The sequence below is a fragment of the Globicephala melas genome, chromosome 16, assembly GCF_963455315.2.
Source record: "Globicephala melas chromosome 16, mGloMel1.2, whole genome shotgun sequence".
Classification (NCBI taxonomy): domain Eukaryota; kingdom Metazoa; phylum Chordata; class Mammalia; order Artiodactyla; family Delphinidae; genus Globicephala; species Globicephala melas.
Window position 1 is genome coordinate 53654724 of NC_083329.1, and position 24158 is coordinate 53678881.

The following is a 24158-nucleotide window of genomic DNA, read 5'->3' on the forward strand; positions in this document are numbered from 1 at the left end:
TAACCCCCATCTTCCAACCAGAGGCCCCACAAGCCTAAATACATACAAATCAAAGAGCCACTCCCACTGTGCCCCACAAAAGGACACGCTCACATTTCAATCACTGGTCCCGAGTGACCAGGTATCTTCCTTCTAGCCCTGAAGGCCTGGGGTCTCTCCACGGGGCTGGGGTGGCTAACAGACTATTGGTAAATTGTACACAGCTTGTTTTTTAAAGAAAAGTGGATGCGGAATTGGAAGGAGAGGAGGAAAGTCACTGCTGCCATGGTCCCTATGTGAGGAAGGCCCCATCTCTGCCCCACCACTTTTCTGAAGGCCGTTCCTTGGGGAGCAGGGGGTCTGCTAGACCTGCCCCTATGACTTCCAGGGATCGGCGGTGCAGGGGCGTCTGCCAGCTTGCCCCAGGCTGAGAACCCTAGGTGTCCGATATCCAAGCCGGTACTCCTCACGCCCACTTCAAGGAACCTAGCCTTGAAACTGAGCAAGCACTCTCTGAGGCCTTCTAGGGGCCAGGGCTCTCAGGTGCCCAATTCTTTCCTGCGTCTTGGGATTCAAGCAACCATGGAAAGATTTTACACACGAGGAAACTTCAGCGGAGGATATTCAACTTGCCACTCTCACACAGCGAGGAAGGGGGCAGACTCCAAAGGCCTAGGCACTGTGCGCTGCTCTGAACCTATATGCAGTGGCCGGCTGAGTTCAATGTTCATGGCTCTCCCCACCTTGTGTGGTTCTCTTCTGGTCAAGAGTCTGTGAGTGGGGCCTGGAGTGGTCAGGCTGTCTCTCTGGTTTTCCCTTTGGAGCACCGCACAACGATATCTGGGGTTGGTAGGTGCCAAAATCTAGATAGCATTTACTTAGTCCTATGCCCTGACAACAAGGGGGCTGCATCCACGGGAAGAAGGGGTACCGCAAGCCCACTGGGGTTGAGGGTAGCCTCTTTCTAATTCTGCACAAAGTCCTCATATAGGTCAGAGAGTTCTTTGGGAGGGTGGATATAAGGGATGGCAAATCGTTTTCATCTTCTGGGCCAACGGCACCCTTAGTGGCAACGCAGAGCGCTGTGTGGAGGTGGAGTCTGGCATCCCGTCTGGGAAGGAGTTCTGCGCTCAGTGATTTCTCTCCCGGGTTGGGGGATGGGGCAGTGGCGTGTGCAGGGAGAGTATTTGCCATTTTGCTATCACTGCTGTAAACTGACACCTTCTGTGTCAACACACAGCCCAAAGGAGCCCAGGGCTCAGCCCTGGCCCAGAGGAGAGGCAAACGTCAGCCTTCCCAGTACGTATCTGCTGTTTTAATTCCTGACGCACTGGCATGCAGGCAGGTTCAAGAGGGTTAGGGGTTCCTTTGCGTTACAAATCACCACGAGATGTTTATTAGTGAAATGAGCAGCAAAAATTTGCACAGGATTGTGAAGTCCCATCTTCTTCTACTCCTCTTTGCCGGCCTTTCAAGCCCAAATTGAAGGCTGATTCCTCCCACCCCATGAAGACCCCTGCTTGCTCTTCTTTCCAAAGTTTCTCCTGCTCTGAGCTCAGAGCTCTTGGTCTGAAACTCCACCAAACACCTATCAGAACTGTTGTCTGGGCAACTTCAGCTGCAGACACTTCCCTACATATTCCCTCCTCCTCCAACCACCAGTCCAGGAAAGTTGAATATTGCTCTTACTGAAATTATTAATACCACACTTCCTTCCCGCATGATGGCTTATTCCCAGCTAGCAAAGCACCTTCCTGTTTGCATCCTCATTTGACCCCATCAGTCACTAACTGAGAAAATTGAGGTTTATAGAGAGGGCCGAGACTTGCCCAAAGCCACCCACCCAGGTTGCTTTTCTCCAAATCCTGTCTTCTCTCCATTGTCCCATTCTGGAGACCACAGGGTGGATGGAGTCCCCAGAAAGGGCAGGGGACAGGAATCCAAACCTCACCTGAGAGTTCCCTCCTACCTGTGGTTCTGAGGATAGTGTATAGACCAGAGCGGCCATACAGGAGACTGCCAGACCAGGGCCAAGGAAGGGAGAGCTAGATGTAGATTGGATTAGGAGCAGGTGGCTTAGACATCAGGCTTCCTGGGTGACCCTGGGCCACTCCCTTTCCTTCTCTGGGCCATGGTGTGTCCTCCTCATGGTAACGTGAAGGCTTGAGAGAGGACCTCTGACATTTTGAAAGCAAGGCTTCTTAATGTGTACATGATGGGCAGTGGGGAGGCACAGAGTTTGGGCCTGGACCAGTCTTCTTACCCTGGGACCCAGGCCTCTGATACCCACCTGGTCACCCTCACCCATCACCTCCCATCCCACGGGATGTGCTGTCTCAGGGACCTGAGGGGCTGGTGAGGGGCCCAATCAGCTGCTATCCAGGCAAACTGCCTGTCAGTTGCTCAAATTTATTGATCACTAACTGGATACAGAGCCCATGTGTCGAGCAGGTGTGCTGTGGGCAAGGGGAGGGGGAAAAGTACAAAAGCAAAGAAGCCATTCAGGCTTCAATGGGGAGCATAATTTGGCCATCTCTCCGTCCAACCATTGACCTAGCAAACATTTTTGGATCATCTGCTATCTATGTACCAGGCCCTGCGTAGGAACTATGGGGCAGGGATAAGGCGGTTTGGGGTGAAAAGACCAGTGGTCACCAGGTAGGACAAGCTACCTCACAGCATCAAATCACTCTTAAGGACAGGGAACCCCAGACCAGGTGTCAGACTCATAGTCTCAGGCTGAGAACCATGGCAGAAGGGTTTTGTGTGGCTAGCACTTTGGTTCTCCACATGCCCCATCACTACCTGTCTATTGCCTTATACCTAGTGGTACCTGCTTGGCCCCTAAAGCAATTTGAATTTGCAAACCATACTAGGGAAAAATACCAGCACTTCAACATAACAGGACTACCCTCGTCCAGAAGGAGAGTGGGGGCCAAAGACAGAGAATTCTGGGCTGGTGCTGGGAGACTTGGAGTCTCCTCTGGGCTCCCCAACTTCCTGTGCAATTGGAAGATGTCCCCTCTCTGAACAGCAGTTTTCTCTGTGAAATTTAGGCAAAGTCTAGATCGGTGGTTCCAAATCCTATCCAGCCCCCCACCTTGGAACCTTAAAGACAGTATCGGAGTTCCAGAGATGACCCCAAATGTTTCCAAAAGTAAATGGCTATAACAGTTATTCCTAACAAGTGTGTACCTTCTTTTTAAACAAATAGGTTTAAAATATAAAGAGTACTGTAGAGATATGTCTCGGATGAATAAAAATATTAAGATATGATTGGTGTGTGCGCTATCATTTGTCCTAATAATCACAAATTGTTGGATAGACAAAATCTTTGAAAACCTGATCAAATGAGACAGAAGACAATCCAAGGGGTACTTGCTCGGTGACATGGTTGGAAAGGGTAGCACTTGGTTATCATTGAAGTCCTTTCAGGTCCAAGCATCCACAGATGTGTGCCGATGCCAGTCGTGGGAGAAATCCTCATGGTGGGGATGGCAGAGAGCTGACCCTTATGGAATATCTTCTGATTACTAAACTCAAACTGGTAAGCTCACAAACATGCCCAGAGGTAGGACAGTGACCCTCCGCATCTTACAGAAGAGAAAACAGGTTTATTCGCAGAGGTCAGGCGCCACGCCAAGGCCACTCATCTGGAAGGTAGCCGAGCTGGCACCTGAACGCCAGGGGGAATGGCTCCAGAGCCAGGTTTGAGGTTGGAGAGGCGACTCCGGCCCCCTCCGGGCGCCTCGCCGCTAGGTTCCTGGCGCTGGCGCAGTGCAGGTGCCCGAAGACTACCCCAGTCTGAGAGGGTGAAGTCCCCCTGGAGCTTCGGGGTGTGTTGGGCGCAGGCGGAGGCTGGGGCGGGGGCTCCCCTCAGGCATACTTGGACTAGCTGGGGCGGTGAGTGGCAGTCGTCTTCCCCAGATCCCCCAGACCCATCTAGGGTCCTGGCGACCCGCAGAAACACCGGGGCGGCCTGGGGCCGGGGGTCCGGGCTGAGGAAAAGGGCGAGAAGTGAGGCGGACCCAGAGCAGAAATAGGAGAAGAGAGAGGGGGAGGGGGAACGAGGGAAGGGGGCGGGGAGTCCTTCCTGGGACAGGAACCCAGGCCCCCCTTGGCTGAGCCGACCTGCAAAGCGATTCTGCAGATGGAAGGAATTAAGTGGGAGGGGGAGGGTCCTTCGATGATAGCGAGGAGAGGCAGGGAGATGTGTGTATGTGTGTGTGTGTGTGTGTGTGTGCGCGCGGGCGTGTCTCTGGGCCTGAGAGGGGAAGGAGAGGGAGACACATCAGACTAGACGAAAGTAGAAAAGATGAGAGGCAGAGACAGAGACAGAGTCGGAGACAGATCCATAAAGACGACGAAACCGACAGACAACGAAACTGACAGACACAGGAGATGTTAGTCTGAGAGAAAGGATAGAGTATGTGGAAGGTAGGAAAATAGGGGAAAAAACAGTGAAAATGAAATAATTGGAAAGGATTTGTAAAGAAAGAGAGACAGAAGAGAGCTGAGAGCAAGGCGAGACGGGATTGATCAGGCCCGGGCAGCACTGAGCTCCTGTAGGGTGGGGGAGCTGGGTTGGCCGCACGGAGGGGGCGGGGCCTGCTAGGGGGCCGCCCAATGGGCGGGCCCGCACCGTGCTACATATGTAGATGAGCTCTCTTTCCCCGCCCACCCCGCCCCCATCACTCTATATTCAATGAGACAGCCAATAGAGAGCGAGGACGGCTCCAGGAGGGGCGGGGCCTCGGAGAACCCCACCCCGGGAGCGGCCGCTGAAGGGGTCAGAATTGAGGCAGATAGCGGTTCGTGGGGCGGGGCGGGCGGATCGGAGGGGGCGGGCCCAAAAGTTTCCTGCCCAACTTTCGCTGCCTCCTTCCTCCGCCCGCGCGCTCTGCGGCTGCAGTTGGGGGGAGGCGGCGGCGGCGGCGGCGGCTGTGGGCTGAGCGCGGGGTGCAGGCGATCGCCGTCGGGGCTCGGGCGGCGGCAGTGGGCGCAGGCTCCCCGGTGCCCGCCCCTCCGCTCCGGGGGGGCGCGAGCGGGCGGCCGGGGGGGGGGGCCGGCACCGTCGCCGCAAAATGAGCCTGCTGTCGGCCATCGACACGAGCGCCGCCTCGGTGTACCAGCCGGCCCAGCTGCTCAACTGGGTCTACCTGTCGCTGCAGGACACGCACCAGGCGAGCGCCTTCGATGCCTTCCGGCCCGAGCCGCCCGCCGGCGCCGCGCCCCCAGAGCTGGCCTTCGGCAAGGGCCGCCCAGAGCAGCTGGGCTCGCCCCTGCACTCCAGCTATCTCAACAGCTTCTTCCAGCTGCAGCGCGGAGAGGTGGGTGCCCCTGCGCGCCCCCGCCCTCGGTCGACCGTGCCGGGCCTTTTCGTATCTGCCCGGCTCTTCCTGGCCTGGCCCAGGCCCGGCTCCGTATTGCCCGGCCCTGCTTGGCTTGGCTTCGCTCAGCTCTGCCAAACTCGCCGCCCGAAGTCCCCGGGGCGCCGGGAGCGCGTCACCTCCCAGCTGAGCCCGGCCCGGAGCTGCTCAGGCGCGGGCGGGGCCCTCCTGCCCTCTCTCCCAGCCCGGGGCGCCCTGCTCCAAGGGGACTGGGGGGGCCCGGCTGGGAGGGTGGGTTCCGGATTCTCTCCAGACAGCCGGGGCGCGGCCTGTGCAGGGAGCCCCTTCCAAGTGTCCTTCCCACGCCCAACCCCATCCCCCTCTCGGCCACCGCTGGCTGGGACGGAGAGTGTGGATTCTGCTCCGAGTTCCTCCGGAGGGGCCTAAAATCTTTTCTCCTCCGACTTCGGTGGTTCCCGATCCGAAGGGCACCCTGGAGAGCAGTGACTAGCCCGGAGAATTTTTCTTCTCTTCTCACACAGGGACCCCCTGATACATCCTCCAGCCGCTCGCCCTCCCCCAGCCACATAGGAAGTGGTTTTTGAGGGCCTGACCCCACAGACTGCGCTGTCCCCCGCCCTCCCAGCCTGGAAGGAAATGAAAGGGAAATCCTCTTGAGCTCTTGGGAGGGGGGCTAGATAGGGGGAGAGGTTCCAGCTGCCCAGTGCCTTCTCCAGAAACCTGGGCCGGCTGCTGTTGCAAAGTCTGCCTGTTGGGTGGATTCAGTTACAGAATCGGAGGGGCAGTGCATCTTCCCCCGGCTAGATAAATACACAGATTGCCAGGACCTCCCAGCCCCTTTCAGAGGTCTTCAGAGCCTTTCCGAATACCACCCTCTCTGGCTTCAGCTGGACTCCTCCTGGGCCCCACTCCCACTTACTCCTGCCTCATTTGGGAACTGCAGACACCCTTCTGTGGCCTTCACTCACTCTCCTTCTGGCAGCTCTCTCTGCAAAAGTGCAGGGGGAAGGGGCAGGGGAGAGGACACACACGAGGGGCACCTTCTAGACCTGGGCACACCAATTAGTTTCGGGAGAGTCAGAACACTTGACAGTTTGTGGGAGAAGGCCTGTGTATACACCAGTGTGCTGGAGATGGAGGTGGGGAAGACAGAGGGTCGCCCTTTCTGGCCCCATAATGTGTGCCCCTCTGCCGTTATTGACTAGGGGAGACATGGACATGTAAATCGCTGGCCTGAGGCCTAGAGATGGGCCAATGGCAGGCCAGCAGAGAGGAGGGCTGGTTGACCTGTGTTGGGCTAGTCAGGCATTGCTGGGGGAGATGAGTCTGGAAAGCACTCTTTGGTGCCAGGCGAGAGCATTTGTGTGCCAGAGCTCTTTGTAAACTGTAAAGCACTCTCTCCACGTGAGGAATTGTTCTTGGCTGGGAATCTTCTTTCTTGTAAGAGACTTTGCCGCCTCTTCAGGGAATGGCTTCTGTGACCAGGGGCTTTGCAGGACGGTGCCTGGGTCTTGTCGGTTGTTTGTTCTCTTACCAAACATTTGTTGAGCTCTGTGTGGCCCCCTGGGGATTCTGCCAGAGTCTCGCGGGAGCCCCAGATTAGAAGACAGACCCATGTGAAGGGTGGGTGGTTTCATGGGGGTCCTGTGGGAGCTCAAAGGCAGGAGGGTGACCACGACTCACGGGTCAAGTCAGAGTCCCCTAATCAGCCTCTACTGGCTTCCCTCTGTTCCCACCCTACGGCGGCTTTGTTCCACCATGTGGGTCTCTGCTAAGATGGCCTGGGAGTTTGGGGCCATCAGGAGTCCCCTGTGGGGGTAGGCTGTTGTGCCTCCTCTTGGAAATTTCTGGCATCCAGGATCCCACCCAAGTCTCAGTGAGACCTGCCTTTTGTCACTTCACTGCTGTTTACCTCGATGTCCTCATGAAGAGGCACATTCCTTTGCTGGGGCCACTGTAGAAGGAGCTGGTAAAGGTTATCTAGAGCGGTGGTGGAAGAAAGTCTCTCACGATCTGACTTTGGAGGAACCCTCGTCTCTGTCTGGGCCTCAGTTTACCTATCTGTAAAATGTAGTCTCTGCTCTCCCCCAGGGTGATGTGTATGGGATTTGAGAGCTGTACAGGAGAGGATGTGCCTACAGACAGGCTGGGTTAGGGAGGTAAGAGGGGCTTCCTTGCAGGGGCTGGAGGGCTGGGCCTGTTGACTTCCGGAAGGCTCTCTTGGCTTCAGACTCACTCGCTCTCACCCCCCACCCGCTTTGCCTCCTAAACCCTCTTGAAGCCCCAGCTGTGCTCCTGGGGACAGGCCTTTCCTGTGTCCAGGGCTTAGCTGGTGACCTAATATGGCTCCAGAATAGCAACTGGTTGAGAGAACAAGAAAAAATACCCCCCACCTGAATGTCACCAAGGGGCTTGTTGGGCAGGAAGCAAGTCGTGTGTGGGCTGGAGGGGACTCTACGAAGGGACCCAGGGGCCCAGGAGCGTCGCCATTCTGTGCAAAGCCTGGCAGGCCTGGTGGCAGTGCCTGCGGATGTGACTTGCATGCTGACCGCTGACCACGGCCTGTCTGCACCGGTCCCTGTGCCAAGGGCCCACCCCCTCCTGCACCACCCCAGGCTGCTCCCACCACAATAGCAAAACACCATGAATGCAGCTGGGCTTTGGGCAGGGGGAGGTGTGAGGACATGGGGGCACAGAAGCCCATTGTGCCCCGGAACCTCAGCTCTGGAAGCTGAAGAAAAGCCAAGGGTTCTGAGTGGAGCACTGGCCCTGGGAGCAGAGGGGGAGATGGCAGAGTTCACGGGCGAAGTGCAGGAGCGGACCCCAGGAGGCAACTCGGATGCCTGTGGGGACCCCTTGGCTTCTCAGTCTGTGGTAAGGCTGCCAGGCCGAAGCACACACAGGTACTCGGCGCAGTTTTTTAAAAGGCCTGTGGGTCTAGAAACCGGGCCCTGTGAACCCCTGTTTCAACCCCTGATCTGTGGCAACAACTATATGTCTTTGGAGGGAAACTTGTGAGGCCCTTGGCTAAGGAAGCCAGATCTTAGAGGGAGTGGGGGGTGGGTGGCTTGGGGGGGGGTCTTCCCTGCCAGGCTTTGTTTGGAATTTAAATTCACAGCAGTGTGGGGACTGTGGGACTCTACCTCCAGAAAAGTAGAGTTACCCCATGTTGAGCATTAGCTCTCAGGAACCTCAGAGGGATGCCGAGAGCCCCTCCCGGGTAGTCCCTGTACCCCCTCAAAGGAGATGTAGCTGTCCCACTCCAGGTCAGATGCTTAAGGCAACTGTTTTCCTTCCCTCTTCCTCCAGGGCCAGATGTGGCTTGAAGATGTGGCCCTACTGTCAAGTGATACTTTGTGGAGGTTGGGGGAAGGGCTTTGGGGTCAGATACATTTGGGAAACATAGCATACTGTCCTTCCCTTGGAAACACACCATGCTAACACAGTAAAGGCTCTGAGAAGTCCTGCAGTACAAAACCTGCTAACCTTTCTTCTTCAGCCCAACATTTTGCATACCTATTTGACTGGATCACATTTTTGGCACAGAACACGTGCCAGGGTTCTGAACATCTCCAGGCTCAGAGAATGCTCTGTCAAAGCAGACCTCTTTCTTCAAACCGTAGGAGGCTCTTCCTGGAGCTGTTAACCCAGTTGCCCTCCTGGGTCCCAGTACTATCTTCTGTAGCACTGAGGACACCCTCCTCTTTGCAGCTCTGGTCTCATTGGAGATTTGAGAACAGCAGCAAAGGTCTCATGAGGCTTACCAGACAGGGCTTCAGGCTCTGGCACACACAGGGGTGTTAGAAGCCATAGAGGGGTGACCACAGTGTCCTGCTTTAAAAGGTTCCCAGGTATTAGGGACTGTGCTCTCCCCAGGTGCGGCTGAGCTGAGAGGCTGCCTGGAAGTGTAGAGCAAAGCCACCTATCTGCTCGAGGGTGGGAGTTTGCCTCGCTGGGGCTGAGTGGGCTTCAGGAACTGAAATTTGTTCCCAGCGGCCTTTGTGGTCTGTGTGGGGTGGTGGGGGGCAGCCCCAGGGCCTGGGAGGAATGGCCATTCCAACCCAGCTGGGAGCTTGGGAGGATGCCCAGCTCCCTCTGGCCAGCCCTGGAAAGCTGAGCTCTGAGTCAGGCAAGGGGGACCATCGTTCGAGGGCCTGTTGGCTGAGGTGGTCTGACCCTCCCTCCATCAAATTAAGTTGACTGGGCGGGCCTAGACTCAGAGGGGAGACCACACCTCGTGGACCGTCTGAGTCAGGTGGGAGGGAGGAAAGCAGGCAGCATTAGTAATAAGGAATTAGCAGCGGCCGAGAGCCAGGCACTGTCAGCACCAAGAGAAGGGCCCCGTGGAGAAGGCGGCCCTCGAGTAGCGTCTCTTACTCTTGGTGATGCTTTATTCTTGGCATCTTTTTCTTCGTGGCTCCCATTTTACAGAAGAGAAAACAGGCCTGGCAAGTCACCCAGCAAGACAGTGGCAGAGCTAGATCCAGCAGTCTTCTCCATCCCAACTACAGTCATCTCTGTGGCTCGTCCAGCTGGTGCAGTTGGCTTTCGCCTGGATCATTCACTGGACGCCAGTGCAGGGTGTTCTGTCAAGCCTCAGTGTCTTGGATGTTTTGTCCCCGATCTCAACCCTTCTGAGGAGTGATAGGCATTGGTCATGGGTTCTGGGTTTCCTGTCATGTCCTTGCTCCAGGATGGGGCTCTGTGGGATGTGAGTCCAATGGTGGCCTGGCTTGGGAGAGGCAAAGGAGATGGACACTGAGCACTTCCTAGCACTCCTGTCTCACAGCATCCACTGTGTGCCGCAAACCCATTGTGCAGATGGGGAAACTAAGGCTCTTCAAGAGGAGGAAGATAGAGTTAGGGACATCTCAGGATGCTTGGTCTGTCATATAAGTGTGTGTGTGCACATGTGTGTATGTGTATGTGTATGTGTGTATGGTGGTGATGTATAATCTTTTTATTTATTTATTTGTTTATTTTTGGCTGTGTCAGGTCTTAGTCGCAGCATGCGGGATCTTTTTTTTTGCGGTACGCCGGCCTCTCACCGCTGCGGCCTCTCCAGTTGCGGAGCACAGGCCCCGGACGCGCAGGCCCAGTGGCCACGACTCACGGGCTCAGCCGCTCCACGGCACGCGGGATCTTCCCGGACCGGGGCACGAACCCGTGTCCCCTGCATCGACAGGTGGATTCCCAACCACTGCGCCACCAGGGAAGCCCAGCACGCGGGATCTTTTTTTGCAGTGTGCGGGCTCTTCGTTGTGGCCCTCGGGCTTCTCTCTAGTTGTGGCGCACAGGCTTCTCTCTAGTCGTGGTGCGTGGGCTCAGTAGTTGTGGCATGTGCGGGCTTATTTGCCCCGTGGCATGCGGGATCTTAGTTCCCTGACCAGGGATCGAACCCGCGTCCCCTACCTTGGAAGGCAGATTCTTAACCACCGGACCACCAGAGAAGTCCCAGGTGTTGTATAATCTTTCTTCTGTCCTTCTCTGGCCATACTGGTCCACTTGAGGTTTCTGAAAACAACAAGCACTCCCGTTCCTCTAAGCTTTTGCACTTGCTGTTGCTGCTACTGCTTCTAATGCTATTGACTGTCCCTGTATAACTGACAGATTACAACTTACTTCTTTATGACACCAGTGGATGTCTCTTCTCCGAAGGCTTTACCTGGCTGTCATGGGGAGCACACCTCCCTCCAGCTTCCGTGTCCCATGACAGATGAGTGGTACATCCTTCTGGTAAAGCATGTCTTAACAATCGGTATTTCTGTGAAATATGTGTCTGTCTCCATAGCTACATTTCAACACTGAGAATAGGAATCCTGTCTTTTTCCACTTCATAATCACAGCATCTGATGCTTAGTCAGTGCCTGGGACAGACTAGGTGCTCAGTTAACATTCACTAGGTGGATGGGTGGATGGATGACTTGGACTCTCTCCTCCTCTTCCTTCCCCAGACTTGTGACTATTGTGAATGCTTTCCTAGTCTTTTAGCCTCTTGTTTTATCGCACAGAAGAAGTGTTTATGGATTGCTTGATAAATTTTAAAGAGCTGACCTGGGAATCATGAAACCCTATCCCTAGAGATAGGGTCCCAGCAGAAGCGTAGGTGTGCTAACAGCTCTTGGCCTTCTTTGGCTATGGACCTCTTTGAGAACCTGAAAGCAGCTCGAATTCCTCTCCTCAGTGCCATGCACATAGCACACAAGTGCGTGCACACGCAGAACTCGCATTTGCATGTAATTTCAAGGGGATCATGTCAACAGTGGATCCCAAATCCAGGCCCCCTACTGTAGAAGCTGCCAGCCTCAGTGGCACCCCAGACTGGGTAAATCTTAGGGACCTCTAGTCCTCGAGGTCTTGGATCCATGCTTTCTGCTTTGATGTAGTGAATATATTCTAGAAGCGAGGGGCAGCCTGGTCCCCAGTGCTTATGCTGTAGCTGGGCAGCAGGCACATGGTTGTGACATGTGAACACCTACTGAGTGAGTGGTGACCTGGGGGGAGCAGGAGGGACTGAGTGGGGATGGGGAGCCTCCCCTGTGTCTGTTCTGCTCTGTCCTGCTGCCACTGTGCTCCTGCATCCCCTGGTCCTTTCTCTCCCCATTTCTCTCTCCCAACTCCCCCTACCAAGGAGAGCACAGCCTGCTTATTTAAATCTGAATCTCCCATCAAGCTCTGGCTGTGTCCAGGGAATTGTGTTTTGCATGCCCTGGGTGAATGGGCCTCTAGGAGGCAATGGTGCCCTTGGGGGTCCAGAGTGGGGGGATTGCCACCTCTGTCACGGTCGACCCTGCCACCTTCTTGGCCCACAGGTCAGCTTTGGACCTTGGAAACAGGAGCAGAGCTGGGGTCTGACTGTGGCTAGGGAAACCCTCGGTCCAGGTGTGGCTTCACTCTCCCATCGGCCAGCTCCAGCCTTGACAATGGCTGTCTCCTTCTGTCCCTGAGCCCAGCCCACATCCGCCCCTGCTTGTGTGTATAGGATGTGTTTGTGTTTGACCCTGCGGGCCGGAGCCCCAGTTAGACCCCAGCGGGTAGAAGAAGTGCAGATCTCTTTGGAGAAGGGGTAGACTCATTTGTGAGATGAATGGTTTCTTGTCCCAAAGAGGGGAGTGTGGGTGTGTATGTGTGTGCATGTGTGTGTGCGCGTGCGCGTGTCTGTGTGTGTGTATGGGGGTGGCTTTTGGGGATAAGAAAGCAGTTGTTCAGCTGATGAAAGAGCCCCCACAGAGCTGAGACTGGGACCAGAGAATTCCTCCTCCAGGGCCGTCTCAGGCCCAGGGGCAGCAGGACTCAGCATTTGCTTTGGACAGACCTCCTCGGACGCTGCCCACTGCCCCTGCCATGACCTTCCCTGCCGGGCTGCTCCCGCCTCTGCCTGTTGTCCCTCTTCTTTTCTTGCACCCATCGCTTCTCCCTCTGGTCTGCTCTCGGAAGCTTCTGCCCACCTGCCCTAACTCCTGCCTCCCCCCTGCCACTGTGCCCTGTTTCTGTCCTGGCGGGGCAGCCAAGGGGGAGCACATCTTGTCAGGTTGAGTCAGCCCTGGAAATCTCCACTTGTGTATCCCAAACCCCTCAACAGAACCACCAACCCCGGGGCCCAAGCCCTCAAGCAGCCCAGAGAAGCTGGTGTCTCATCTTGCCAGGGCTGAGGGGCTTCTGTGCCAAGGAGGATGGTCCATGCCAGGTGTTTTACTCTGGGTCCCCTTCCCGTAGGGGAAGCCAAGCCTTGGAGGCCATTCGGGGGCTGAAATACAACAGGCCAACAGATCTGGGTGTGACTCTCCTCTCAGCCACATGCTGGCTGTGTTTCCTTGGGCAAGTTACACAGCCTCGCTGAGCCTCAGTTTCCAGTTCTATAAAATAGGACCAATAATGCCCATCCAGAGTGTTCTTGTCAGGGATGAGACTAAGAAAGGGAACGGATCCAGTCAAGTATCTAACACAAGTAGGATGAGAATAAACTGTAGTATCTTCCCATCTAACTTTCTCCAACAGCCAAGCCAGAACCTTGGAGGAGTTCCAGCAATGGACAGGAATCTGATGCTTTGTTCCCCACATGTGGCATAAGGATCCCACGCTTCCTACTAGCTGCTGGGGTCGCTGACCCAGGGAGGAAGGAGGGGTGGTTTCTTCCCCCAGGCTGGTGATTTGGGCCCAGATTACCCAGAGCCACACACTAGTGGGGCTGCCCACAACCACTGGCCAGAGCAGCTACATCTGAGGTGAAATCACCCTCAGCCTTAGTCCGTGGGAACTCATCTGTCAAGTGGAGCTCCCTTCCCGCCTGTGATCATTGCACACAGGACAATCATGGGCGTAGGGGACACCAGAAACAGTCTGGTCTCTGGGACAACGGAGGGTTGCAGAATCTTTGCCTTGGGGGATGTCTAGCCTTGTGGAGAGATGAGGAGGTATCACCGTGTAAAGAGGTTAGAGAGAGACATCAGAGCCCCTTCAGGCAAGGGCAGGGGAGTCACAGGGTGGTCCCCACCCCAGCCTACAGCACAGGGCTATGGCCGGGAGGTCAGGAGGCCCCTGGAGGGGGCTGGGGACTCTGTGGCCAGTGGGGCCTCAGTAGCACCTGAACCTGTGCTTTTCACACCGTCCCTTGGCGCCCAGGCCTGAGAAAGAAGAAGGGGTGGGTTCAAGGCCACACCACTAGAGTTAGAGCCATGGCCAAGAGCCCGGTCCTGCAGGGGTTTGGACCCAGAGTGGGCATCCCAGGGGTGGACAGCAAGTGCAGGCCTGGAGGGAAAAGAGCAGTTGCGGGTGGGACAGTAAGGGGAGCAGCTTCGTTGTTGCAGAGTTAGGGGCTGACTGACGAAGGGGAGCCCTGCCCAGCCTTGCCCTCCAGCCACAGACGGCAGGACTTGGGAGAGGTGGCGACGTCGTGGATGAAGTGCCTTCTGTGGACCAGGCTCTGGGGGCATCTTTCAGTACCTGGAGTCTGGACCTTGAAGAAGCAGGCTGGCAGAGGTCATCAAGTGTGCACTCCTCCCCTGGTCCGTGTTACATTTTACACGTGGGAAACCCAAAAGGCCAGGGCCCTGGCTCCACAGACAGAGGGAGGGAGCTCTGTGTGTCCTGGCCTCTGCTCTGGCCGGTCCCCACAGGCCGTGGAAATGTCCGAGAGACCAACTTGCCTTTCACCTCCATGGCCCGAGCTCCTTGGAGCTTTGGAGAGGAAATAGCTTGCTGCCCCACCTGCCTGCCCAGCCGGCCGGCAAGCAGGACTCCTGGCCCTTAGGCCTGGCTGTGTGCTCTGGTCTGTGCCCCCGGGCCTCGCTGGGCCTCAGTTTCTCCATTGTAACTTGAGAGTGAGGTTGGGTCAGTTGACTGTTCCGCCTTTCGTCCTTTCGTGGTGTCGTCTTGAATGGTGGCGGGGGGAAGGGAGCTGGAGCGCCCGTGAGGGCCAGGCCGGAGCACACTGGTCGGCGATGAGGGGAGCTCTGGCCTCGCTTCTCTGACCCGCAGCTGCCTGTGTGACCCTCCTGAGGGGCAAAGCTGTGCCATCTGAGGCTATGGGGGGGATGTCAAGCTGCCGGGGAGAGGACAGCCTGCTCGGAGGCCTCTGGCTGCCCAGGGATACCCACGGGGCCACCGTGGGCAGGGGTGTGTGGCCACAAGATGGGGGAGAGGTTTTTTCAGGGTGTAATTAGTTCTCTTCTGGCTCCCACCAAACTTCCCCTTCCTCTTGACAAGTTGCTGCCAAAACAGCCCTGATTCCTGTGGACTTGCTTCAATCTTATCCAGAAAAAAAAAAAAAAAAAGAAAAGAAAAGAGAAAAAAAATAAGAGGGTTGTTATTTGTGAAGTTGTATTTCCCAGCCATGAGGGTGAGTCACACCCTTTGGAGCTTCAAGTTTCTTGTTTGGATGAACTTTTCTCTGGGAGGCTGGAGCGATACTGCCCTCCCCCAGACCAGTTCTGGTGGGGAGAGGTCTAGAGACAAGCCAAGGAGAGACCTTGATAGCTGGAAAGTCCAGGTGCTCCCAAGGCCAGGTAGGGCCGGACAGGTTGTACCTGAGCTGCCCCAGGGGAGCTTTAAAATGCAGACTTGGGCTTCGGGGAGTTAGTGTTTAACAGGGACAGAGTTTCAGTTTGGAATAAAGAAAAATTTCTGGAGATGGATTCTGGTGAGGGTTGTGCGATAAAGTGTGTGAATGTACTTAATGCCACTGAACTGCACACTTAAAAATTGTTAAAAGGGTAGGTTTTATGTAATGGATATTTTACTGCAATGAAACAATGCAGTAGATTTGGGGTCCTTATTCCTAGGTGGCTGCTTTGGTAGGTCTGAGGTGGGACCCAGAGAACTGTATTTGTTAAAAGTGTCCCAGGCCATTCAATACAAGGTTGGACACACTCATCTAATCTGTAGAATGGGGACAGTGGCTCATAGGGCTGTGGTGAGTGTCAGCTATCTTAACACGTGTAAAGTTTCCAGCACCAGGGACATTCAAGTGCTCGGTATATGTTACTATTATCATCTAATCCCACTTCCTTTGGGACCTTCCCCACATCCTTTAAGGTTGTCCAGTCTTGGCTCGCATACCTCCAGGGATGGGGGACCCTCTGCCTTTCAGGATGGACCATCTGGGGCTATCTGCGAGCTGGAGAGTTGCCCTGAGACTTGATGCAGGTTTGTGTGGGATCTTCCACAGTAGCCCTGGGCAGTGGTAGAGCAGAAATGGTCATTAGGACCCTCTGAGTTCAATGCCCAGTCACTGCAAACTGACTGTGTGTTGGGCCTGGCTGCCCTGGATGTGGTGTCTCTGTCTTTCCTTCCAGATCCCAGGCTGTGGTCTAAACCTACATGGGAGAGAACAGAGGCCCTGAGAGGGAAAGGGCTGGCCCAGGGTCACATAGCAGGGTGTCCAGGGAGCCAAGAAGAGTGACGGCTGTGTCCTCTAGGGAGGAGTGCCGGACCCCCCAGAGGCGTACATGTGTGGGGGTGGGATCTGTCCTGGTTGGACGAGGGGTGTCTGATCCCCTGGGGCCAGCTCTCAGCTCACCTCCCTGCCTTCCCACACTGAGGGGACACAGAAAGCACTGTCCCTACCCTGGGCTCCTTCTGCCCCATCTTTGTAAGGGAGCCTGAGGCAACTTCCTCTCGGTGGCTCTCCTCCCCTGTGAGCCTGGGGACCCCCAAGAACAAGGCTGTGTTGTCTCTCCAACAAGTCTCCCCAGGGTCTGTAGTTCACTGCTGGGGTTCTTGGACACCTTAGCTGGGGCCAGGTGTGCCCAAGCCCCATGCCCAGGTATGTCATCAGCCTCCTGGGGAAGCTGCCTCTTTCCAGCCTTGGCCTGGCCCCAGGAGAGGGGCCCACGGCCATTCCCTGCCAGCCTCACCACAGGCCCCACCTTTGCTAAATTCCAGTGTGCCCGGCCGCCCAGAGCCCGTGACTCCCATAAATAGAAGCTGTATACACCAGGAGGGGGCCTGGGCCACGTCTACTTTGAAGCCAGGCAAGACATCTGGTTCCTGTCAACTGGAGGTGGGAGAGGTGAGAGAGGTGGGCCACTTCCTCCCCGGGCTTCCAGAGAGCTGGCCTGGGCCGGGACAAGGGCTCCCCGGAACACAGTGTGCACAGGCCTGGGGCTGCAGGAGACCAGGCAAAATGCTGCACTTCAGTCTCCTCTTCTGTACTGTGGAAACAATGCTGCGAGCTGATGTCTCAAGTCACCCCACTAGGACGTGGCAGAGCCCCGGCTCTAACAGGTTGCTTTGTGCCGTACCTCTTACCCCTGGCAGTGTGTAGAGAGCTATGATCATTGTCATCACCATCCCCATATACTGAGTGCTTCCTCAGGGCCCGGCAGGAAATAAAGGGTTTTACATTCTTGGCCTCACGTTAGCCTCATAGAAACCCTTGGAGGTAGCTATCGTTATTCCCATTTACCGGATGGGGCCACTGAGGCCCCGCGTGGCTAACTGGCTTGTCCTCGGATGGACAACTAGAGGTAGGACTTGAATGCAGCCTCCAGGAAGCTGGAGCCCTCAGGCGGCTGAAGGGTCACTATGAATTCGTGTGTGTGCGTGTGCGTGTGCGTGTGTGTGTACGGGCCTGTGGAGGTTCCCAGGAGGCCACAGCGCCGTAAGTGGCCAGGCCTCCAGAGCCCTCACAGCCTCTGTCCCCTGCAGGCGCTGAGCAGCAGCGTGTACAAGAGCGCCTCGCCCTACGGCTCCCTCAACAACATCGCCGACGGCCTCAGCTCCCTCACCGAGCACTTCTCCGAGCTGACCCTCACCTCTGAGACCCGCAAGCCCAGCAAGCGGCCCCCGCCCAACTACCTGTGCCACCTGTGCTTCAACAAAGGACACTACATCAAGGACTGCCCCCAGGTAAGGCAGCCCGGCCCGGTGGGGCTCAGGGCCCCTGCTGACCTGGGAGCCCTGTGTCCCCCCAGGGCCCCTTCCGCGAGCGCCTGGCCCCGGGGCTGCTGGTCGCCACCCTTTTGTCCCCTCTGGTTTTTCTGAGGCAGGCTGGCTGGTATGGATGGGACAGAGCCCCCAGCTTGGTGCTGCGCTGGCCGGTCAGCAATCTGGGTGGGGGACCCCAGAATGAGGTTCTGGGCCTTCGAGTCCCCCCAGTCGTCCTGCCGAGGTGGGTCCTGTTACCGTGGGGCAGGAGGGGGCCAGCAGCATCTTCACGGCTCTCCCGAGAGCCCGCCGCCTCCCGCTCACAGGGAAGGAATGTGGGCTCTGGGCCAGGGATCCAGATGTGCGCCCCCCTCCCCCAGGCCCCCGCCTCTGCCTCCTCTGCAGCCTGCTTCCGTGAGGGGGAGGGGGCACCCTGCCCGCGCCCTGTGTCCCCGGGATAGGTCTAGGTGAAGGCCTCGGGCACCGTGGGCTGTGTCGCTCCCTTGGGGTGGGAAGGGGGTTGGGAGACCAAGGCTTCAGGAGCAGCCCCGTCTCTCACCCGGTGCTTTGCCACGACAGGGTGGGGGTCCGGGGGGCAGACCCCACTCACCAGGCGACCCTGACTCTCTGACCGACATGGCTTTGGAATCCTGGGGAGAGAGAGGTTAAGAGTTGTGTTAAACACCATACGAGATTATCAGTGATTTTTTTCTCCCTATTGTTTTTTCATACTTTCCACTGTTTTTAGAACGTGGTACTACTTTTATTTTGTACGTGTAATGGAAATGGAATCCTGGAAACTCAGAAAATCCGTGTAGTCTTGCCCTCCAGATGTTGGCAGCCGAGGGTGTGGCTGGGCAGGGCTGGGTCCCTCCAGGACCGGCGGGAGGTCGAGGTGCGATTGCCAATCACCGCTCTTCTCAGAAATGACCGTGCCATGCCTCAGGTCCTGGCTGCTTCAAGTACGGCCGGCCACAGCTGCATCAGTATCACCCCAGAGCTTGTTAGAAATGCAGAATCTCAGGCCCAGCCCAGAACTGTGTTCTAGTAAGATCCCCGGTGATTCAGCCGGTGACCTCAGCCCTCTCCCCAGCCCTGGCCAAGAGAGGCCCACCCACGCCGGACCCACTGATGGGCTGCCCTCCAGATCCGCACTCCCCTGTGCCCTGTCTACCCTCAGTGTACACAGTAAGCAAGGGGCCCTTTGCATGAGGAGATCCTGGCAGAGGGTGAGGATCTGGTTGGCGCTCAGAGATGTGCCCATGGCCCACCCAGTGAGCCTTCCCCAGCTGAGCCGCCAGCACAGGGGTTGTCAGCTCTCAGGCACTCTGCCTACAGGGCACAGCAGAACTCCACCAGGTTTAAGGAGGAGACAGGCAGTGTGCTAAGTGCTCTCCAAGCATTTCATTCAGCGCTCACTTCTGCCTGGTGTGCTAAGTGCTTTTAATAGCCTCCTGTTACGGGATGCTTTGTGTGAGTGAAGATCTCACACTGGACCATCAAGCCGGTCAGTGGAGGAGTGGAGATTTCAACCCCGCAGGCAGGTGACGCTCAGACATAAGCAGGGGCTCTCAGGGGCTCTGAGGAGGTGTGCTCGTGCTGGGCAGACAGCCTGGGAAAGCTTCCAGGAGGAGAGGGGCTTGAGTGGGGCTGGCAGGTTGATGGGACAAGGGTGACCAGTATCCAGAGGCAACAGATGATGAGTCAGAGGTGGAGGGATGGCGAAGGTGTGTGTGTATTTGCGCATGCGCTGCGCTCTCCCAGATGGGGCCAGAGCTCTTCCCAATGTGAGGGGTAGGAGGGCCCCTCTCCTAGGTGCCTCTCACATTCTAGCACTGTGCCAACCACGGTCCTTCCTTTATATGGGTTACACAGCGTGTTCGCTTATCTTGTGCAGGGCTCTTAACTCTGTGGCCGAAGTAGGAGTAATAGCCCCATTTTACAGTCGGAGAAACAGAGCCTCAGAAAGGTGACGTGCTGAGGAGAGGGCAGAACCCTGGTCTTGGGGCCTCTGTGCTCTTTGTTTCCTTGAGCATCCACACCGCTCCAGGCTGAGACTTCCACGGCCTGTGGAGCTTGTTTCTCCCTTGAGCTGGTAGAGCCCCTCTTCTGGCCCCATCTCAGACTTGATTCTATCCGGGATTCCTGCAGACCCAAGGATCTCCCTTCACCCTTCATGAGGGTCACCATCCGTAAAACGAGGCTAGTGAGAACACTAACACAGAAGACTGCTGTGAGGACTCAATGAAGTAATGCGTGAAAAGTGCTTAGCACAATGCCTGGCACACAGTCAGCCCTCAATAACTGTTGGCCAGCATTATTTTTATCTCCCTTGCATCACAATGCAGAGTGCACATACTTAGGTAAGTATTTTAGCAGAGGCTGGAATATGACCGCAGGCCCCGGGGGCGTGTGCTGGGCTCGATTCATCTCTGCCAGCCCAGGTACCATACAGTACGACAGGTGCTTAGTACAAGTCTTCTGGAATGAAGGAACAGGTGGAAATCTTTGTTTCAAATGAACTATTATGTAAGAGCTGAGCATTTATAATATTTAAAAGTGAAATGCTTATTTTTGGTAACAGCTTTAATGAGTTATAATTCAACCATTTACAATATACAAGTTGATGATTCTTTGCATATTCACACAGCTGTGCAACCGTCACCACAATCAATTAAAGAACATTTTGGTCACCTCAAAAAGAAACCTCATACTCTTTAGCTAACACCCTCGGAACCCCCATCTCCTAACATCCACTAATCTACTTTCAGTCTCTGCAGATTTCCCTATTCTGGACATTTCATATAAATAGATTCATATAATATGTGGTCTTTTGTCACCAGATTCTTTCACTTAGCATATTGTTTTCAAGGTTCATCCATGTAATAACATTTATCAGTTCCATGATTCGGGCAGTATTCCATCCTGTTTTATTTTCTGGAAGAGTTTGTGGAGAATTAATATAAATTCTTCTTTAAATAGTTGGTGGAATTCACCTGTGAAGCCATCTGAGCTTGGGCTTTCTTTTGTGAGTAGATGTTTTTTATTACTAATTGAATCCCTTTATTTGTTATGGGTCTATTCTGATTTTCTATTTCTTCTTGTGTCAGTTTCTGTAGCCTGTGTATTTCTAGAATTTGTCCATTTCATCTAAATTATCTAATTTATTGGCATACAGTTTTCATCATATTCCCTTATAATCCTTTTCATTTTGTTTTATAATGTCCCCCTCTTTCACTTCTGATTCTTATAATTTGAGTCTTCTCTCTTTTTTCTATTGGTCATTCTAGCTAAAGGTTTGTCAACTTTGTTGAACTTTTTAAAGAACCAACTTTTGGTTTAGTGGATTTCCTCTATTGTTTTTCTCTTCTTATTTCCTTACTTTCTACTCTAACCTTTTTAAAAATTGTGGCAATATACATATAACATAAAATTTACTATTTTAACCATGTTTCAATGTACACAGTTCAGTGGCATTAAGTACATTCACATTGTTGTGCAACCATCACCATCGTCCATCCCCAGAACTCTTTTCAGATTGCAAAACTGAAACTCTGTACCCATTAAGCAATAATTCCCTCCCCTTCCCTCCCCCAACCCCTGGCAACTGTTATTATACTTTCTGTCTCTAAGAATTTCACTACTCTAGGTACCTCATATAAATGGAATCATACAGTATTTATCCTTTTGTGACTAGCTTATTTCACTTAGCATAATGTCCTCAAGGTTCCCTCATGTTATAGCATGTGTCAGAATTTCCTTCCTTGTTGAAGGCTAAATAATATTCCATTGTGTGTGTGTATCTGTGTGTCTGTGTGTCTGCCTCATTTTGTTTATCCATTTATTCATCAATGGACAACTGGATTGTTTCTACCTTTTGGCTATTGTGAATAATGCCGCTCTGAACATGGGTGTTCAAATATCTCTTTGAGTCCTGCTTTCAATTCTTCACTCTAATCTTTATTATTTCCTTTCTTTAGCTTGCTTTATGTTTAGTTTGCTCTTCTTTTTCTAGTTTCTTGAGGTGGAAGGTTAGGACACTGATTGTACATCATTTTTTTTTTAATTAAATGTGGGTGTTTATAGCTATAAATTTTCCTCTGAGCTGCATCCCATAAGTTTGGTATGTTGTGTTTTCATTTTCATTTATCACAGGGCATTTCTCCATTTTTTTTTGCGGTACGCGGGCCTCTCACTGTTGCGGCCTCTCCCATTGCGGAGCACAGGCTCCGGGCGCGCAGGCTCAGTGGCCATGGCTCACGGGCCCAGCCGCTCCGCGGCATGTGCGATCTTCCCGGACCGGGGCACGAACCCGTGTCCCCTGCATCGGCAGGCGGACTCTCAACCACTGCGCCACCAGGGAAACCCTATAAATTGCTTTTTGAATCAGCTAAGAGAAGAAAAGAAATCTGCACTTATACTGTCTTTTACAATTACATAACCACCTTATCAGTGCTCCTTGCTTTTTTTCATGTGTATTTACATTACTCTCTGAGGTCCCTTACTTTCAGCCTGAAGAAGTTCCTTTAGTATTTCTTGGAAGATTGGCGTGCTAGCGGTGAATTCTCTGTTTTTGTTTATTTACCTGAGAATGTCTTTATCTCACTTTCATTTTTTAAAGATTTCTTTGTTGGGTATAAAATTCTTGGCTGACAGATATTTTTAAATTTGAGCACATTAAATATGTTATCCCACTGCCCTCTGTCCTCCATTGTTTCTGATGAGAAGCCAGTTAATATTATTGGAAATCCATCGTAGATGACATGCCATTTTTTTCTCGCTGCTTTTAAGATTGTCTCCTTGTTTTAGCTTTCAGCAGTTTTACTATGATGTGTCCATGTTTGGATCTCTTCATCTTTATCATTCTTGGCGTCTGTTGAGCTGATTGGATGCGTTGATTAAAATTTTAAATCAGATTTGGGAAGTTTTCAGCCATTATTTCTTTGAATAACTTTTCTACTCCTTTCTCTCCTCTCCTTTTTGTGGAATGACTTTTACATGGTCTAATGCTTTTAAACTCTTAAATGGTCTAACTGGGGGTGGAATGTGCAGAACACTAGGCCAGCCCTGCCTGGGTCCTGAAGCTGCCCATGGAGCCCCAGGCTCTGAAGAAGGTAGCAGTGAAAATGTGGTTAAAGCATTCACTGCCAACAGCCTGGGTAGTGGGATACAGGAACCAGAAGTTGGTAACCTGTTAATTGATTCTTTTCCAACCTTAAGGGTGGAGAGAGGTGTCCAGAGTTCAGCTCATCAGACTGATGAGGCTTCTCATAGGTACCAGGTGCAGTGCAAGGGGATTGGGCACTACAGGAAGAGGGGTAGCCCCAAAAGCAGAGGCAGAAAGTGCTGGAGACAAGTTCCCAGTGTTGGTGAAAGGCAGCCCCTCTTTGTGGGGTGAGGCTGTGCCTGGGCCAGGGTCTTTCTCCAACCAATGTCAGCACTGGCCCAAGAAGACTGGGACTCAAGAATGTCTACCATTCAGCTCTTGACAAATCTGTCCCTGTTGCTGTCCCCACACAGTGTGCCAGGTGTCAATTCAAGGGTAACAATAATATGAACAACAATAATAATAGTCTCTCAGCACTGAGTTTACCACTGAGCTTAGTGTGTAATATGCATTAGCTCATTTAATTGTCTCAAAAACTCTATCAGGTCAATTGCCAGATGATAAAACCGAGGCCCAGAGAAGTTGTGTGGCTTGCCTAAGGTCACACAGCTAATGAACAGCGAAGCTGGAATCGGAACTCAGGCCTTCCTGATTCCAGAGCCCATGCTTTTTAAATTAGATTCTACCATCAGCTTTAGCGTCCAGACTTTGATCTCCACCATCATTCTCAGAAAGGGTTCTTTAGAAAATGGGTTGCTGGAAATAAAGAGGGACAAAGACAATGTGGGCAAAAGCCATATCAGGCCTGGTCTGGCCAAGTCATTGCGTCTTGTTAGAGTCGAACGCTGGTCCAGCCCCAGGGTTTCTGTTGCCCCAGTGCAGTCAAGAAGGCCACTTGTGGCTGAGGCTGCCAGCTCTGGTGACTGCAGAAATCCCAGGTGGCTGTAGGGACGTCATGGGTGCTCTCTGTTAGGCCTGCCTGCAGGGTCACCTGTGTGTCTCATGCTGGCTTCTGCACACTGGTGTGGCAGGACCTGTTCCGCGTCAGCCGCACTTGCCTGCATGGGTATGTGTGTTTGTGGTGGGACCTTGGCTCACTGCCACATCCGTGCCCAGCACACACAATCTGCCAGGACAGAGCTGGGCCCAGCACTCAGTACCATTGCCCAGCCTTTCCTGAGCTCCTACTGTGTGTCAGGCCTGTGCCGGATAAAGCTCTACCTTCGTCCTCAGTGGAACAGAGTGGACAACAGAAACGCTGTTGACCATTTAGGGTGACCAGGGCCGCGGTTAAGGTTTGCAGTGAGATACCACCTCTGCCTGGGGGTTCATGGGAGACCTCAGAGAGGAGGCAT

At 54.0% G+C, this 24158-nt stretch overlaps 1 protein-coding gene across 1 annotated transcript in view; it reads left to right on the plus strand.

Moving 5' to 3' along the window:
- Nucleotides 1-4903: 4903 nt before the first annotated feature.
- The window catches only part of ZCCHC24 (zinc finger CCHC-type containing 24), a 61140-nt gene continuing 41885 nt past the window's right edge, over nucleotides 4904-24158 (plus strand). The window contains exons 1-2 of the mRNA XM_030862738.3: nucleotides 4904-5309; nucleotides 17478-17678. Of these exons, the coding sequence (XP_030718598.1) occupies nucleotides 5064-5309; nucleotides 17478-17678 (447 nt within the window). The 5' untranslated portion in view covers nucleotides 4904-5063. The remainder of the gene's footprint in view (nucleotides 5310-17477; nucleotides 17679-24158) is intronic.